The 18,098-nt window shown below is 46.6% G+C and overlaps 1 protein-coding gene across 1 annotated transcript in view; it reads left to right on the top strand.

Annotated features, from left to right (window-relative positions):
* Nucleotides 1-17,573, top strand: part of TRUB1 (TruB pseudouridine synthase family member 1) — a gene marked incomplete at its 5' end in the record, with an annotated part of 36,520 nt that extends 18,947 nt beyond the window's left edge. Inside the window, 5 exons of the mRNA XM_080912594.1 lie at nucleotides 1,768-1,849; nucleotides 11,890-11,962; nucleotides 13,070-13,209; nucleotides 15,185-15,241; nucleotides 15,886-17,573. Of these exons, the coding sequence (XP_080768720.1) occupies nucleotides 1,768-1,849; nucleotides 11,890-11,962; nucleotides 13,070-13,209; nucleotides 15,185-15,241; nucleotides 15,886-16,139 (606 nt within the window). The 3' untranslated portion in view covers nucleotides 16,140-17,573. The remainder of the gene's footprint in view (nucleotides 1-1,767; nucleotides 1,850-11,889; nucleotides 11,963-13,069; nucleotides 13,210-15,184; nucleotides 15,242-15,885) is intronic.
* Nucleotides 17,574-18,098: the final 525 nt, after the last annotated feature.

Raw genomic sequence — 18,098 nt, 5'->3', positions numbered from 1 at the left:
CCCTCTCCCCCACCTACCTACTCCCCCCTCCCTGCCCTGGCATTCCCCTACACTGGGGCATTGAGCATTCCCAGGACCATGGGTCTCTTCTCCCATTGATGCGCAACAAGGCCAACCTCTGCTACATATGCAGCAGGAGCCATGGGTCCCTCCATGTGTGCTCTTTGGTTGATGGTTTAGTCCCTGGGAGCTCTGGAGAGTCTGGTTGGTTGATAATGTTCTTCTTCCTATGGGGTTGCAAACCCTTTCAGCTCCTTCAGTCCTTTCTCTAACTTCGTTGGGGTCCCCGTGCTCAGTTCAGTGGTTGGCTGTGAGCACCCTCCTCTTTTTGCAGTCCTAATGAAATTTCCAAAACAATGACTCAAACATTGGGAAATTTTCTCCTGCGTTGCATTTGAGCTAAGAAATCTGACGGGATATGAAGGTGACTCCATCAAAGGCTAACTGCTGTCATGTCTCTGCGTATTTGTGGACGTCACAATTTTAATTTTCTTTCTTTCTTTTTGAGTTCTTTTACTACCACAAGTTTACCATTAATAAATGTGCATTTCTATAAAATACTTTGAGGTTTTGTCCCCAGACAGGGTCTCATTAATTGTAGCCTGCCTGGAACTCTCTGTGTAGCCCTGGATGGCAAAACTCAGAGCCATCTGACCCCCACTGTCCTGGGTGCAGTGCAGCATCACACCTTCGAGGGGCATCACTGTAAGAGTCACACAAGTGCAGATTGTTTTCTCCAAGAAACGATAGCATGCCATGTCAAACTCAACAACAAAACCAGGATTGGTCCAGCAGAGCGAAGGGAAGACTGCATCCTACATGTGTGGCTTAAGAGAAGACATAGCCGGCCCTCAGCCAAGGTGGCTCAATCCCAGGAGGACCAACAAACATCCTCAACGGATCATGATCAGTTCTAAGGCCAGTTTCCTTCAGAGAGCTTTAGTATTAGTCCTCTCGTTGAGAAGACACTGCTGGGTAAGGGTGCTTCTGTGTACCTGGTGATCCAGCCTAGTGTTACCCGAGGGACGAGTCACTGAGAAAGGTATTAGTGTGTCACGGAGAAGTGGCAGGTCATTCTACTTGGAATCACTCTAATTGCATGACACTAAAATGACTCACTCTTGGGATGCCGTGTTGTGGTCTGTCCTGCCACTCTTTCCACGTGGGTGTGTCATGTTCCTGCTCTCTGCAGAGTCCTCACCCCCTGCTAAAACACGATGTGATGTGTACAACTCAGCTGTTCCCCTTACACGTTAACTGTCCCGGGACTTGCAGCTCGTGCCACCGCCAACAAAGGAAACGCTGCGCAAGCAGTTTTTAAACTGGGCTATTTAGGGGATAACAAGTCTGCACATAATTAGCATAGATCTTTATATTTTTAGGATCTTTCAGATCTATGGTTGATTGAAAGTGCGTATGTGGAACTCATGATGCAGAGAGCTGACTGCGTTTGCAATTTCCTTAAAAACCAGGGTGCCCAGTATAAAATGGTTTTGGAAATTTGCAATAAAAGTATACATATACACCATAAAGCCATCTTAAGGGGTTTTATTTTTCTTTCTCTGGTCGGCTGCTGTGCGGTGTTTGGAGTATTTCTGGGCTCACAGATGCTTCCCACATAACAGAAACAAATAGTGAAGTGGTCCCAGTGCGGTGTCCTGCCTTCACGTTGTCTCAGGTTAGCCGTGTTCATAAAATTCTCTCCGTTAGGAGGGACGCCTAACAGTCCTGTGTTACTCAGGACCCTTTTGTCATTTCCTTTCCTAGAGGTATATCGCCATCGGAGAACTGGGGAAAGCTACGGACACGCTGGATTCTACCGGGAAGGTAACAGACGAGAAACCATATGGTAAGGAGCTTCCAGAACCCCCCACAGTTAGAAAGCTCCTGTGACAGCCAAACGCAGAACTTAAGTAGTGTGTGCTGGCATCCATTGGTAATCCCAGCATATGGGGGCCTGAGGCAGGAGGACTGCAAGTTCTAGCCCAGGCTGGCCACACAAGTGAGACCCCGTCCCCAGAAGAAAAGTCCCGGTGGGATTAAAGCAAGCCCGGGGCTTTGCCCTCAGGTCTCAGTGCGTCCAGCTTGAGCAAACTGGACACTGCGTATCACACTGTAGTGTGCGGTAAGGTTAATAAAGACCTTTAGGTACTTTTCCCCACAAGGCGTGTTCATAATATTCAGAACTACTTGTGTCTATAGCTGGGTTTTAGGCTGTTTTCCCCATGAACAGGTAAAAAGACACAGTTATTATCATGTCGGATTTGACCTCTTCATGCCTGTATTTTTTTTAAGTGACTTCCCAGCTGTTGAAGTAAATATGTCAGAGCGAGTGAAAGTCATCACGTGCCTGTGTTTTGGACTGAAAAGATCTAACGGGGGCGGGGGGGACTAATTCTCTGAAGTGGAGGGGACTCCCCAGGGCCCACCTTAATTTGTCTGCTATTCTTTGCACTACTCTAAGAAAGGGTAGATAAATGAACTGGTCTCCTAGCAACCCACACAGCTCCAGAGCTATTTATAATGCAGCATTTGCAGTGTTGCCAGCCAGTTCACCTGCGTGGCTGTGTCACCCATTGTGAATCATTCGGAGGCATTCTGCTTCCCCCATGTCTGACATTAACTCTTCTCAGTGTGTCTGCAGACAGTGTAGCGTCTGCTTCCCTGTGCCAGTGTGTTGACCGCCCTTATGACATATTCTGTATCATGCCAGTAGCGAGACCAGGCTTTTCTCGTGGGCGCAGTCTCCTTTGCCCTGCTGATACTCCTGTGCCACTTAATATCCTGCTCAGTTAATCAAGCAATAATGACAATTAAAACCACACGTTTATCTCCACACTTGAGATGTTGAGTTATCCCTGACATTAGTATTAGAATTAATAAATGCTAGCAGACCCTTATTCAGCTGAAGTCCAGCTATAACTTCCAGCCAGTGGAGTTTAAGGGGAGAGACAAGGCCCTGCTGCTGACCAGTCAGTGGCACATAGACAAGTAAGCCTCCCATATCCTCATCCCCATTGGCCAAGCGCAGCGGGAAAGGGAGCTTCAGCGCTGTGGTGGAGGAGGGTGTGAGGAGGAAGCACAGCTGGAGCAAGATGTAACCCCTGTCCACCGTGTCCTGGCCTGGGCTGTGAGCACTTCCTACCTCTTCATCCGCCATCCCCAGAGTAGTGATGCTTTAGCTTCCTGTGGTTCTAAAAGGAGACTGGGTGCCACACGGACACGTCGTGACCGCAAGGCTGGCGTCGAGACAGAACTGATAGTGATTGGAGCAGGAGCTGGTGGTCCAACCAGAGACTTTCGTAGTTAGAATGAAGCCTAGTTAGTGCAAGTGATACTCCCTGATTGATTATTGATGACTTGTGGGGACAGTAAGGAGGTGGTCAATGAGACCCAGGCTTGAGGTTATAAAACTGACAGGCAAGGACTCAAGGTTGTCTTCTGACCTCACATGTGTGCCCCTGCCACATGCTCGTGGGTGGGCACCCACACACAGGCATGTGCATGCATTCTTAAACACAGACTTACACATGCACATAGACACACTCTCTCTCTTTCTCTCTCTCTCTCTTACTCTCTCTCTCTCTCTCTCTCTCTCTCTCTCTCTTTTAAAAAGTGAAAGCCCACTGTGCCAGTGTGGTAACTCCTAAAGAGTAGCCATTGTCAGACACCCAGAAGCGTGCCCATACCACCATCTGCAGAGCAGTGTTTGCGACTTGGGGGTTGACAGCTCCAGACGTTCTTAGCAGATTGGCAGGATTTTTTCATTTCCCTCAGTAAATCATCAAATATTTGCTGTCTGAAGCCACAGTGGTAAAGCTACTAGGACAAGAAAAGGGGGGGGGGGTTAAAGTCTAGCCTCTGCCTTAAGAGGGGATTGTTTCCAGTCCTCTGAGGCAAGTGTTTCATATGCCTGGACCTGTCTGCAGACACATGTATGTAAAGTGAACATGGCAGTCTGTAGGCTGTAAAGAGGGAGTGATACATCGAGTGACTGATGTGCAGATGCAGACAATGGGACACCTCAGCTCCAGGAAGTAGCAGCTAGGAACCACCAACTGCACAGTGACAGAGGGTTGTGTCAGCGACTCAGTGAGTACAAAGATGATCTGAGATGTGCGGTGAGGTTCTAGCGGTCTCCTGTGCCGGAGCCCTTACCGTCACTTGTATCTCTGCGTTGTGATTGGCTCTCTTAGAGTGAGCAGCAGACAGACCCACAGTTCAGTTCCTTATCACGAATCAAATGTCCAGAAACAGAGTTCTGGGACCCCTCCTTCCTGCCCAACGGGAGCCACAGCCTTTCCTCCTTTTCCCAAGGTTGACTCGAACTTCTGAATTATAGTGAGAAGCCTTACACAGTGTGTATCCTTCTGTGTTCGGATTCTCCCATGTGTACGTGTACCATCCATGGTATTACATATCACCATATCTTGAAGTTTTTTTTTATTGCTATGCTTACATGTACATATCACTTCACACACGCATGTAACATACACAGCACACATTCTTTTTTTTTTAAAGGTTTACATATTTATTTTATGTGTCTATGTGAGTTTCTTCATGGGCATGTATGCACATGCTCAGGTCTACACTCCATGTATGGGCATTTGATCCCCTGGGACTGGAGTTATAGGCAGTTTTGAGCCACCATGTGGGCTCTGGGAAACCCAGGTCCTGTGCAACAGCAGCCAGTGCTCTTAACCACCGAGCATCTCTCCTGCCTGCACGTTTGTCTGGTTTTGCTGGGTGTTGGATCCAGGACCTCATGCACCGTGGCAGGCGCTGTATATCACTGAGCATTGGACCTAGGCCTCATCTGTTATTAGACATGTGGGATTTCACAGGACAAACTGCACTTTGTGCTCATTTCTCTGTGACTCCCAGAGCTGCTGGGTTCCAGGTGGGAATGGTACAGTGGTTTTCCAAAGTGGTGTTTCCGCAACACTGTGCAAGTTCCATGTGGCCCACACTCTTACCAGCATGTCACGTCAACAGTGTGACTCACTTCATGCACTCCAGCGAGTGGGCAGCCGTCTGCTGACCTGGGTGGCTTTTGGCAGGGGTGGCACAGGACAGCTCCATAGCAGTTCGTGCCTACAGCCTGGGTGTGTTGCCCGAGTCCTTCTCTGCTGAGTTGTCTCACTGAGTGTTTGAGTAAAGAGTTCACATCTACCTGCATGTACACTCTCTCGCTCGTGCGTGCATGCACACACACACACACACACACACACACACACACAAAGATACGTACATACACACACAAACATGCACATAAACACATATAATTTTTTAAACAAGAAAATATTTTTCTGTGTTGTAGAAATGTTTATTGCTTTGCCTCTAATATCTATCGCTTTCCCTTTGAGGGTATCCAGTTGGCCTTGCTCCTTCCCCATGATTCTGCATGTCACAAATCAAGAGCCCTAGTAGGTGTGGCTTTGTCTGGAATCTCCATCGTTAGCTAAGCAAGCTGGTCCTTTCTTGTCTCAACACCAAAAAATCTGCTATCTTAGAGAAAAATTAGATCTGCCCACCTTGTGTATCCCACCCCCTCCAAAAATAGCTATTTTATTGAAAGAAGTCACCCTTTTTCTTTTGCTGAATTTCGATATGCTTTTAAATCATGAACAGAAAGTAAATTTGTGGAGGAGTGGAGGGCAGATCTTGTGCGGCTAACTGTAGCTGCCCTGGGTTCATGAGTGGGATAGCCAAGCCGTGTCCAGAAGACAGCGTTAACCAACTTTTTCTTGAATTGTTTTATTTTGTTTTCTCCATATTCAAATGTTAAACTAACTGCACATTTTTGGAGTTGATTCAGCTATGTATTATATATTGGATGTCACAGGTGAAGATTCAGGGGGGTTTGCATCTGTGTTTATGTTCTCTTCCCTGGGTCCCCAACTTTACTCTCTCAGAGTTTTGACTGGGCCCAAGAATTAGGTTGATGTGAAAGATGGTTTTATTTTCTTCCTTTTTTTTTCAAGAATGTTTTATGTATGTGAGTACACTGTATCTGTCTTCAGACACACCAGAAGAGGGCATTGGATCCCATTACAGATGGTTGTGATGTGGGTGCTGGGAACTGAACTCAGGCCCTCTGGAAGAGCAGCCAGTGTTCTTAACTGCTGGGCCATCTCTCCAGCCTGATGTTACTGTTTTTAAAATCTGGTGATGGCTTTGTGGTGCTCGAGTATAAACCCAGGGCTTCACGGTGGCCTTACTTCTGCGATGTGCCCTTGCCCTGCTTTTCTTGGCTTTTAACATCTTTTCTGTTTTCTGGAAGAACTTGTATCCAGTTGAAATCACTCCTTTTTCTACTTTAACACCAGATGTGCTTTTATAAGGAAAGTTTCAGATTACGAACCTTGAACTCTGTTTTGAACTCACTGTCTGCCGTTCTACTCCATACTTCATTGTATGAGCGTTTCTCCCCACAGTCCTGTCTAGAGGATCTCAAATTCCAAACTTAATCGGTGTGAAGTTGTTCATAATATCCCTTATAATTCTTTTATTTTGACATAATATGGAACTCTATAAAGCTATAAGAAAATACAAAGTGACTTGCCCATCAGCCAAGAGCAAGGTCAGCCAGTCTGCCCCCTCCCCCGTGAGCCTTTGTTAGCTTGCTCCACTGGGGGTTAATTTCCGTGTATAATCTCAGGTGTGGCTCTCAGGGGCATGTGAGTGTATGAGTGTGTGGGTGCAAAACTGCTCCCTTACATACCTTTGGGCATCTGTCAGAAGCCAGGTACCTCATATGCTTGCTTTTGTCCTAGATCCTTTGCTGTCCTTTTTTCTGTTTGTGGTTCTTACACCCATTCATTGCTCTGTCTGGTCACTTGCACATTAAGCCGTAGGTTGTTCGTACTCTGACTTATTTTTCATTGGTTTTTTTCTTTGTGTTTCTGTACAAGTTCTGAGTAGGCCTCTCTCTGACTCTCCACCCACTGACCTGTTGAGGGCCATCCTGATCTTTACCTGGGTGTCTCCCTCTGCCATTCCAGGCAGAAGCACATTCTAAGGCCTTTGCCTTCTCCTCTCAGAAATTACTGTTCGTGCTAGGCTGACTGGCCAGAATCGGTGGTTGACTGTGCTTTGCTGGTTTAGCAGCTGCAGTGCTGGCAGGACTGTCCAGTAATGGTGTAGTGTGGTAGAACATTGTGCTTACCTCTGTCGTACTGGATTTAGCCTTGTTCAGGTACCAACCACTGTGCTGTGTGCACAGAAGGATGGATGCATTGTAAGCAAACAGGGATTTTGTAGCTTGTTTATATATATGTTAATTTCATGGGTGTGAAGTGCGTGTCTGTATGTGGTATGTATGTGTGTGAGTGTGTGTCTTTGTGGTGTGTGAACGTGTGTTGTGTGCGTGTATGTGAGTATATATGTATGTATGTGAGTGTGTGTCTATGGGGTATGTGTAGTGTGTGTGTGTGGTGTATGTGTATGTCTATGTGGGTTGTATGTGTGTGGTGTGTGATATGTGTGTGCATGTATATGTGTGAGTGGATGTCTATGGAGTGTGTAGTGTGTGTGTATGATGTGTATGTTTGTGTGTCTATGTGGGGTGTATGTAAGTGTGGGGTGTGTGTGTGTGTGTGTGTGTGTGGTGTGTGCATATGTTTAGTGCTGGGGATTGAACTCAGGACATTTTTTTTCTCGTTAGGCAGCCGCTTTACTATGGAGTTACAACTGAAGCCTAGAGAAATACTTGTTAAAATGCAGATCAAATGAATGCTCTCACAGTGTGGCTCATTATTTCCTGAGCAGAGGGTGAGACCCAGGCCCGCACCCGAGCTGCTCTCTTCTCTGGTCCGTCACTGGGTGCCCTTGATGTGGAGAATTTTCTATTGTAGCATCCTTCAGAGAGGCGTTGTTGGCGATGAGACAGCACCCGGTTGGACTAATACTGGGCTTAGATGCGGCCAGCAGGCTTCACTACGTTTGCATGTGCCAGAAGCTTGCGTTTTATCATAAAGTAACCTGTTCTGTGTGCTTTCTGTCTGGTCGTCCTAATATTGGATGAATTATTAGCCTTGGTGACTTCTAAATGTCCTTCAACCTGGAGATTCTATTACCTTGAGCAAATTAAATTTCAGCAAGAATGTCTTGAGTGCCATCTTTATAGTGTGTGTTATCACTGAGGAAAAACTGTCTTTGTCTTCAAAGCCCAAGATTTCGTCGGTGAGCTAATAGCTTAGCTGTGAAAACTGCAGAACAATCAGCGTGTGTCACAGATGCCTGAGCTAGAAAGTATGATGAGAAGGAGCATGTCTCAGTGTTTGTCTGTCTATCTGTCTGTCTGTCTGTATATGTGCCTGTGTGTGTGTGTCTATGTGTGTGTGTGTGCGGTGTCTGAGTGTAGGGTTTATGTCTGTATGTGTGTTTCCGTATGTCTCTCTGTATGTATATGGTGTCTGTGTGTGCATATGTGAGTGTGGTATCTATGTGTGTGTGCATTGGCTGTGTATGTCTGTGTGTAGTGTCTGCATGTAGTATATATGTCTGCGAGTGTGTGTGCACACACATGCATCAATGAGAAAGCCACTGAAGCAGCAGTGGGCAAGCACATCCACAGAACAGGGGTGTCAGGGAGGCGCAGAGCCTGGTGGGAATCCAAAGCCGTTTGGTCTTGTTTTGAACCGCCTGGCTGAGTGCGCACACTGTAGTTTTACCAACCATGACATTTCATTAGCAAGTTCAGCCTGGTGGTAGCATAGGCACCTAGATTTGGCAAGCTCGGGTTGGCCTAAGGTGCCACCTGCAGTCACTTCTTAATGTCACAGTAGAGTGAGACTTTTTAATGGGAAAATCTTCACCCAGACTCTGAGCGAACAAGGCGGAGCTGCTGTCTGGGCTGTTGTGGAGGCTGCAGCTGCTCACTGTCTGAGTCTTGCTCTTGTTTAGCTCACAGGGTCCCAGTGAGGCTAAGACTGTCTTGCTGGGTGTTCACACTATTCCCGATGCCCTTTAAGTTTTATCATGGGTTTAGAACAATTCAGGCCACAATAATTTTTGATTAGTATTTTTCAAACAAATCATGTATACATTTACCTAAAAGTTTAAATTTTCTGAAAAACAATAAAAACATTGGCTGTGATCTAGATGAGTTATAGGATGTTTCCGAGGCATGTAAAGACTCATGTACAAGTGTGAGAGCCGAGATGCTGACCTCCTTGCTGTGGTCATCTGCAGGCAGAGCGCGATTTCTGCAACTAACAGACCTGAAAATGTGCCTGGCATGTGGAGAGCTTTGTACATCTTTAAATCTTGTAAAAATCCACCTTTAAAGATGCTTACCGAGCACGCCAAAGTCCTGGCTTTGTGCGTTCCCTTTCTGGCTGGTTTTTAAGCTGACTAAGAGTGATCATTTAAAAGCAGAGGGAAGTCCCGAGAGCAGAGAAGGGTCGGAGACAGATCAATACCCTGCCTGGAGACAGTGTCGAGTGTGTGTGTGAGATTTATTCCATAGCATAGCTGAGTTTTAAATTCTATCAAGTGACCTGACAGTGCAGCTGCGCCCACTGTCCTCTCCGAGGGAACAGGCACTGGACTCGCAGTCTGCCCAGTGATCACCCCGTATTGATTTCCATAGGACCACGTCTGTAGCTAATTTCATATCTTTCTTGGACTTTTCTAAAGACACATCAGACTCACCTGATACATATATGTTGCATTCTTTTAAAGTGAGGAATAATTGGGGTAGGGTGGGAATTGAACCACGGGAAATTAAGTGTCTATAAAAAAATAAGTTTCTTTTCATCTTATTAATGCATATTCTTTTCAACAAAGGCAGCATCTGGCCTGTGGGCCGTGCACTGTAGTTTATGCTGTTTTCATTCATTCATTCTTTTAAAATTAATTTTAATTTTTTATATGTCTAATTACACCACACATGAACTAGATGGTGGCATCAAAGCTCAAGTAAAGAGGACTAGAGAATCTGGGGGTTCACGATAGGACAGAAGGCAGGTCCAAATATCATTTCATTTGTTCATTTGTGTGGCTGTGCAGAGAACTTGGCACATGGCAAACTCAAGGTTTGCTTTTTGGAACGTTTAGATTTTTATTTTATTTTTATTTTTTGGTATTATTGTTGTTTTAACTTTTATTGATTCTTTGTGAGCTTCATGTCATGCACCCCATCCCCTTATATCCACCCTCTGCCCTTGCAACATTCCCTAAAATAACACACACACACACACACACACACACACACACACACACACACACACACACACCCCACTGTCCACACATCTTCACTTACACACGTTCACTGCACTGAGTCATCGGTTTGGTTCGAGGTCTCTGGTTTCTGTGACAATGTCGGTACCGGATCCTCACTGGAACTTCTGGTTCTTGTTGCCCTGTGTCATGGAGATCTTGCAGTTTCGATCACCAGGACTGGCCACCCCTTCCGTGTCCTCCATCAGTTCACAGACGATGTAGATGTTGGGGTGGGCCAACTCAAAGCCCTGGATCGGGGTCTGGTGGCAGCTGAGCTGACTGGCTTACAGGGCAGCGCCAGGGCAAGCTCCCCCACACTGCTCTGGCCAGGCCAATGCCTGAGTGGCAGGAGGCAGGGGCAGCTCTCCTGCTTTCCTGCCCTTGCCTCACTCACTCCCACGTTTCCAGAGCCAGTCAGGGCACAGGGCCCCCTCTCCTGAGTGGCACAGGCAGTGAGGAGCAAGCCCCCTGCTCAGATGCTGCGGCCAGTTCTCCTGACTGCTGCAGGTGGTGAGGGGTAAGTTGTCCTCTCTACCTCACAGCGCATGAGTGTTGAGACCAGCTCTCTGGTGCTAGCGCCCAAGGGGCCAGCTCACCCGCACCTCTCCCCAGGGCCACCTCCTGAGTGCTGCAGCTGGCAAGGGGCAGAGCGAGCTCACCCACTCTCATGTCCTGGGCCAGCTGTCCTGACTGCTGCAGGTGGTGAAGGACCAGGGAGGGAGGGCATCTCCCCCACACGTATGCCACCTCACAGCAGAGTGTGGTGGGGTCAGCTCTCCCACAGCCATGCCCGGAGGGCCAGCTTACCCACGCCCCTGCCACCAGGCCAGCTCCACGGTGCTGCCCAGCGAGGCTCAGGGCCTGCTCTCCCAAGCGCTGCTGCCAGTTAAAGATGGGGCTATTTCTCCAGAGTCCCTCGGCCTGTGGGGCAGGGCCAGCTCTGCACAGCCCTCGCATATCTGCATGGTCCCAGGCAGGGATGTCCCCATGGTCTCTAGGGTGATAGGAGCCATGGACGTTGACTTTGACTCCCGCCACTGCATAGCCATGGATCTAGACGTGGCTCTGAGAGGTAGGTCAGGCAACATGGCCTCGGGTGTCCACAGTTCCATCTCTCCACGGTGCCATGCTGTGTGTTTCTTCTCTCCTGTCTACACTGCATGTCGTGGCAACAGTGAGCCTCTAGGTGACATGGTAGGAGGCAGGCGTATGGACATCTTCCTCCTGCACTGCACGGTGTGACCCTTCGTGGGGCCAGGCCAGGCCGGTCTCTGTGTGTCCTCTGCCCTGCCACTCTGGAGCGGAGGGAGGGTCTCCTCACCAGCACTTGAGGCATAGCATGGCAGTTGGCAGGTCTCTAGATGTCTTCTATTTATTTGTGTGGATGTTTTGCCTACACATGTCCACACTACCATGTACCTGATGCCTCCTCCAGCCAGAACAGAGCCTCAGGTCCATTAGGACAACAATCATAGATGTGAACCACCAGGTGGCTGCTGGGAATTTAACTCAGGGCCTCAGGAAGAACAGCCAGCGCTCTTAACCACCGAGCCATCTCTCCAGCCCCCTGTAATTTCTGTTTTACTAGGAAAGAAAAAGACTCACAGTTGGGTCTGTTGCTTCTGTGGCCATTGTCATCTTCCCTTGGTTCGTTTTTGGCAGATAAAATAACACAAGAAGATATCGAAGGCGTTCTGCAGAAGTTTACTGGGAATATAATGCAAGTCCCCCCCCTGTAAGTTCAGTTATTGAATTTATGTCTTATCTGTTGGTTGACCATTCGTTAGAATAAAGTGGGCTTTCTTTTGCTGTGTCTTAAGAAAAAAAGAGAAGAGCCCACCCAGCCTGGACGCAAAGCTTGTTCCAAGGCAAAGGTGTATTTTCGCTCTGCGCTGGATGGTACTGGCCTCTGCATCCAGTTTCACTGGCTTTTCAGGTCCACCTGCAGTCAGGGTGTGACAGAGTCCAGAGAGGCCACGCCCCCCACGGTGAGAGGACCGTGCAGGAGCAACCGACTGGAGACTCGCATCCCAAGTGCTGAGTGTTTGACCCCAGAATATTTTAACTTAAAAAAATAAGTCTCTTTCAAGATTTATTTATTTTACATGAGTGCTCTATCTGCATGTACACCTGTGTACCAGAAGAGGGTATCAGATCACAGGATAGATGGTCTTGAGCCACCATGTGGTTGCTGGGAATTGAACTCGGGACCTCTGGGAGAACTGATGCTTGTCATCTGGGTACTTAGGATTTGGCAGGTGACTGGGAGGTGGAGGCACCACAGGCGTGTTTGTGTGCACATTGCTGCTTGACACAAAACACCTGCGTATCTACAGGATGCGTCAGGATGTGTTACTGATAGTTCTTTTAGAATTTAAGATTTTTCTCAAATACAAAACATTTCAGCAAAATCTGCACTGAATGTTTGAATCATTTGTTGAGCTAAGTTAAATATCTGTTTACTGTATATGAAACGCTTTAGCATTCTCTGTGGTCATCACAAGCTTGTGGTGTTTACTGTGTGAGACATTTTTCAGGGAGAAGCTGTTTCTGAGCTGGGGACTAGGAGCTTATGAGGTTGCCTCCAGGAATGTTCAAGAAGAAAATGGATGCTGTCTACTGCTTATTACACCCGTCTCAGATCGGGGGCAGAACCTGAGGAAGGACAAGTTGAATTTCAGGAGAGCTCTTAGTGGGAGGAGCTTCTCAGTGGGAGGAGCTTCTCAGTGGGAGGAGCTTCTCAGTGGGAGGAGTTGTTCATCATCCTTTGCTCCCTGCTGCCTGGGATTCCTCCCTCAGCCTCTCACCTTCTCATTCCCACTCTCTCTCCTTTTTTCACAAGCTATTCTGCGCTGAAGAAGGACGGACAGAGACTTTCTACATTAATGAAGAGAGGGGAGGCAGTTGAGGCCAGGCCAGCCAGGCCCGTGACTGTCCACAGCATCTCCCTCCTGAAGTTCCAGCCACCTTTTTTCACGCTAGGTAAGATATGAGACCATCTGCTTTGCCTGTATCTTTGTTTTGTGTGTGTCTAGTTTTCCACGGTTGGAATGGACCTGTCTCTGTGGTCTTGGAATTCTTTTAAATGTCAGAGAAGTTACAGTTTGATTTCATGAGGTAAATGTAACTAACTTCTTAGAGGTTTCTAGATAACATTAGACGGATTTTCCTGTTTTCTAATCATCTTACTGTGAACTTGGAAGTAAACACTTAGGATCTCTTTAGTAAAGTACATAGAGGATGTACATTTCAAGATTTTAGAGCTGGGGCTGGAGAGATGGCTCAGTGGTTAGGAGCACGGGCTGCTCTTCCAGAGGACCTGGGTTTGGTTTCTAGCACTCACGTGGTGGCTCACAACCATCCATGACTTCAGTCTTCCGGAATCTCTGACCTCTGACCTCTGACCTCTGACCTCTTTGGGAATGAGGTGAGGCACATGGTACTTAGACATATGTGCAAATAAATACCACACATGTAACAATTAAAATAAATAAACATTAAAAAAAATTAGTTTTTATCTTACAGATACTTTTTTCTTTCATTTTTTCATACTTAATACATTTTATTTTAGAGTAAATATTGATCTTTAAAACAGCAGTTTTAGTTAATTGGGATGAAGGGCTATAAAAGCAGACTGATTTCTATCGGCCTCTTCTTTGTGAACTGCAAGTTATTGATGTGAAAATAGCTAAGTTGGCAGTATTGTTGGACACCTGGTTACAGTTTTAGTTCAGGTTGTCAATTTCAATATGTGATGCATACTTGAAGTAAATTAAAAAGCCAAAATCCTTGTTTTTACAGTTTTAAGATTATACAAGGCTCTATAGTTGTTTGTCCTCAGGCTTCTGACCCAATGAATAGTTCCACAGGAACTGTGACTAGAGCCCTTTCCATGGGCTTTCCTTCCATCACCACCACGGTGTCTCCTTGGGATACACAGTAAATCCCTGCAGACGGTGGTGTGATTACAACCGGACTCTGCCTTGTGGCTCTAAACGACTTGACAAATGAACAAAAACAAAAGACAACCAACCAAACAAAAACCCCAGTTCTCCCAGGCTGTCCATTCCGTTCACTCTCTGAAAGTGCAGACTCTACCTTGGGATGGGGTTTCCTGGCCGCCTGTGAGTCAGAGAGGTGTCTCAGTGTTTTACTGCAGAGTTCTTCTGCAAAGTTGGGTGTCACGTAGATGTCACCCTGGTTCACCCGGTGCTGCACCACCTGCCTGTCTCAGCTGCCGTGGATGTGAGCTGTAGAAAAGTTTAGATGCAACTAGAGACAAACATGGGGCGTGGAGTGTGCGGCTGCCCCACACAGGGTGTCGATGAGTACCTGCTGCCCGCCCTGCTTTCCGCCATGTGTGCCCTGAGACAGGCGCTGTCAGCTCAACGGCACTGTGTGGCATAGACTTATTCTATGTGTTGGTTATGATTTGCTCAGAAATACTTCCAAGGAAACACTTAAGTACATGGGACTCTCTGTGTATTCCACTCCAACATAGGACTTCTCCTTGGCAAAGGGAGTTTTGGTTGGTGTTTGGTTCTGCATTTTTTCAAATGTTATAAAATCTGATTTCTGACCATCTCAAGCATAGTAAATGAACAAAGTATACCAATCTGAAAATATTTTTTAGCATCTCTAGCTGGCAGAGCTCTAGCATAGCAGAGCAGGGATTTCTACTTCAAATTTATTAAATGAACAAGGCTTAGACATTAACGTGGTGCGGCTTGCCAGTCAATTTAAAATGTGTTCATGACTTTCTGCCTACTCCACACTCAGACTTTTGAATCTCACAAACACATATGCTGCTGGATGAATAATTTATGGTTTTGCACATAAATATTCTATGGCTCAGTTGTTTGCACAGTTGCTTTTATGTGTGTTGAAGAGCATCGTTTTTATGGAAAGTGGGGCTCTGCGGAGGTCAGCCTCTCATACAGCACTGCTAACTTTCCAGATGTTGAATGCGGAGGAGGCTTTTACATCCGGAGCTTGGTCAGTGACATTGGCAAAGGTAAGCGGAGAAGGAATTAGGAGCCATCATTTAGAGAGTAAACGCTCCTTTCTGACAGGAGAGGGAAATTTCTGTTTCTCATTTTCCCGAGGACTGGCTGAGGAGCCGAACTGCTGCTTTTAGCTCAGATGCATTGTGGGTTTATGGTGTGCACTTCTGAGCCCCAGCGGCTGCCGGAGGCGCTGGTTATGGAGAAGGAGCGTGGAGATGGGCAGGCCGTGAACAGGCCAGAGCGGGTGGAAGCCTGCATTTTCCCCAGTACAAAGCTTCTTATCTGAAAGTAGAGGTCAGGAAAAAAACGTTATCCTTATAAAACGTATTTACATTGATGCAAATCAATTAAAACGTACCCAGAAAGCTCCGGCTCTGCCTCCACTGTTCCCTGGTCACACGACAGTGGACATGTCACATTATCCTGTTGGCAGAGTAATGGGAATATTTATGTCCTGGGCTTGCTTCAGATGCCAAGTAGGAAAAGCAAGTGTGAGTTTAAATTCCTAGCACATCTTTCCAGCGTAGGTGTTGACTTACCTCAGGCTCTGGGCTGGCACCCCGAGAGGTCAGAGGTGAGTTCTGTTGACTGGAAGACTGCGACTTGTGAGCACTGTGTGCTCACGTTGCGTTTTTACTTTTGGGTGCTGTAGAACTGTCCTCCTGTGCCAGCGTGCTGGAGCTGACTCGCACCAAACAGGGGCCCTTCACACTGGCGCAGCACGCCCTCCCGGAAGACAGGTGGACCATCGGCGACATCTCGAGGTCCCTCGAGTGCTGCACATCCCTTCTGCCAGAGGAGCTGACGTTTAAAAAACTCAAATCCGAGAAGCCCAGTGTTTTAAGCTGTGGATATATAACTCTAAGGGAGACAGAGAGAGAAGACGACACAGTCAAGACACTTTGAGCCCGGCCTGGGAGGGTCGGTTCCTGGTTGGTGTATATCCTGACCCACACTTGTTCTGTTCTTTGTAAGATGTCTCAATGTCTCTGAATGATGTTTTCTGAATTTGCTCTTCCTTTAGTCTTTTTCCTGTGAAGAAGCTAATATTCTAATTACAGAAGACTGGGGTCTGAGCTGCAGGCCCCACTGGTCTCACAGAAGTATTGCATTTGCTTTGTTTAGACCGGGGTCCGGCAGCGCTCATTGTTCTGAAATTCTCTGAATAGATTTAGTGCTCAGCGGTGAGCTGTCCTGTGTTTGCAGAGCCCACAGCTGCTGGGGAGTGCCGGTGGGCTGCAGTCATGGGCCGCTGTGCTTCTGAAAAGGAAAACGGTTTCCTAATAACTATCTGTAAATGCACAAACTTCTGCTTCAAGCACTAACAAAATGTAAACAGCCTAAGGCGTGATTTATTTCATACCGTGTCAACGGAGCTCAGCTCCTATAGCTGTGCACTGGGGCAGACACCGGTAGCACATCACTAAAAATTCAATTTTTTTAAAAGAGTGTATCTTGAACTGAAATTCTCTCCTGCCTGTTCTTCAGTGCCTCTGTGACCACGGAACCCTGATCCAGTGACGTGCGTCTGCCGTTATTAAGAATATGATCATATTTTGAAGCAGAACATTTTATGAGTGCTTCACTGTTCTGTTATGGGAATGTCTATACATCTATTGTGTGTTTTGACACAAAACTGAGGACACTGGAGCTGGAGAGGTGAGGACTCACTGCCTGTCCCTCAGGCGTCAGACTGTAGCACTGCACCCACCCACAGCAGGTGGCCCTTGCTTCTTCAGCTCCAAGGGACCCAACACCCACTTCTGGCCTTGTGGGCCCCTGTGAACACTCATGCCTCTATACAATAAATAAAATAATTACTGTAGAAGACAGATTTAACGCAGGATGGCCTCACTAATTACGTAGCCAAGGCTCCTGGTGTTTGTACCTCCCAAGTGTAAGACGACAGACGCACACCGCCTCCCTCGTGCAGGACTGAGACGGGACAGTAAAGGACACTCTGAAAAAGATCTACATGTTCATAAAATACAAGTTTTTATATTTTTATACCTTTCTTTTTAGAGGTTGTTGCTCTGAAATGCTGTAAATAGGCAGACTGATGGTTTTATGTGGTTAATGTCAGGTAAACCTAATATAAAGAGTTAGGTGCTTCAACAGGGCATCCTCAGAAAGCTGGCAACGCTGTTAATAAAAATGTTAAAGTTAACTCTGGGCAGGCAAGATGGCTCAGCAGGTGGCCCCAGGACCAATGACTTGAGTTTTGATCCCAGGCCGACCTATGTAAACCTACTCCAGCGAGTTGTCCACACACACTCTGTAGTGTGCACACACTCTTGCTTACCCCTACACACTAACAAAAAGAATGAGGTGTTTTTACATTTAAAAACTAATTCATAGTATGAGACGAAAAAAGAAAAACGAGTGTGATGTTAGATTTGTAAATTAAAAGTTTGGTAGTTTTGAACTTGGTGTCATGGTGAGACTTTAATCCCAGCACTCGAGGCGTGGGCACGTGGGTCTGTGAATTCAAGGTCAGCCAGGACTACAGAATGAGACCTGTGCGTTTATATTTTTTCTTACTCCTATCTAGTGTCCTGTAATTTGTGTAACCAAAGGTGACGTTAGATCCTGTCCAGGCTGCACATAGTGTGTCTTCATGAACAGCTCAAATCTAATTGGTCACATGGCCTAGAGGTTTCTTTATTTCTTTTTTAAATTTAAAATTTACATATATACTCCTTTCTTAGGAGAGAGTAGAATTTATGAAAAAGCAAGCAAGTTCTAGAAATGATATCTAGTCTTTTCCTTTTGTCTGAAAAAGCTGGAGAAATTATGTAGATTTTAAAAATGCCCAGGATTTTCACCATCTTAATGCACTCCTTTGGGATTTTATTTTTATATATT

This window comes from Micromys minutus (genome assembly GCF_963924665.1).
Source record: "Micromys minutus genome assembly, chromosome: 2".
Classification (NCBI taxonomy): domain Eukaryota; kingdom Metazoa; phylum Chordata; class Mammalia; order Rodentia; family Muridae; genus Micromys; species Micromys minutus.
This window is presented reverse-complemented; position numbering and strand designations above follow the sequence as displayed.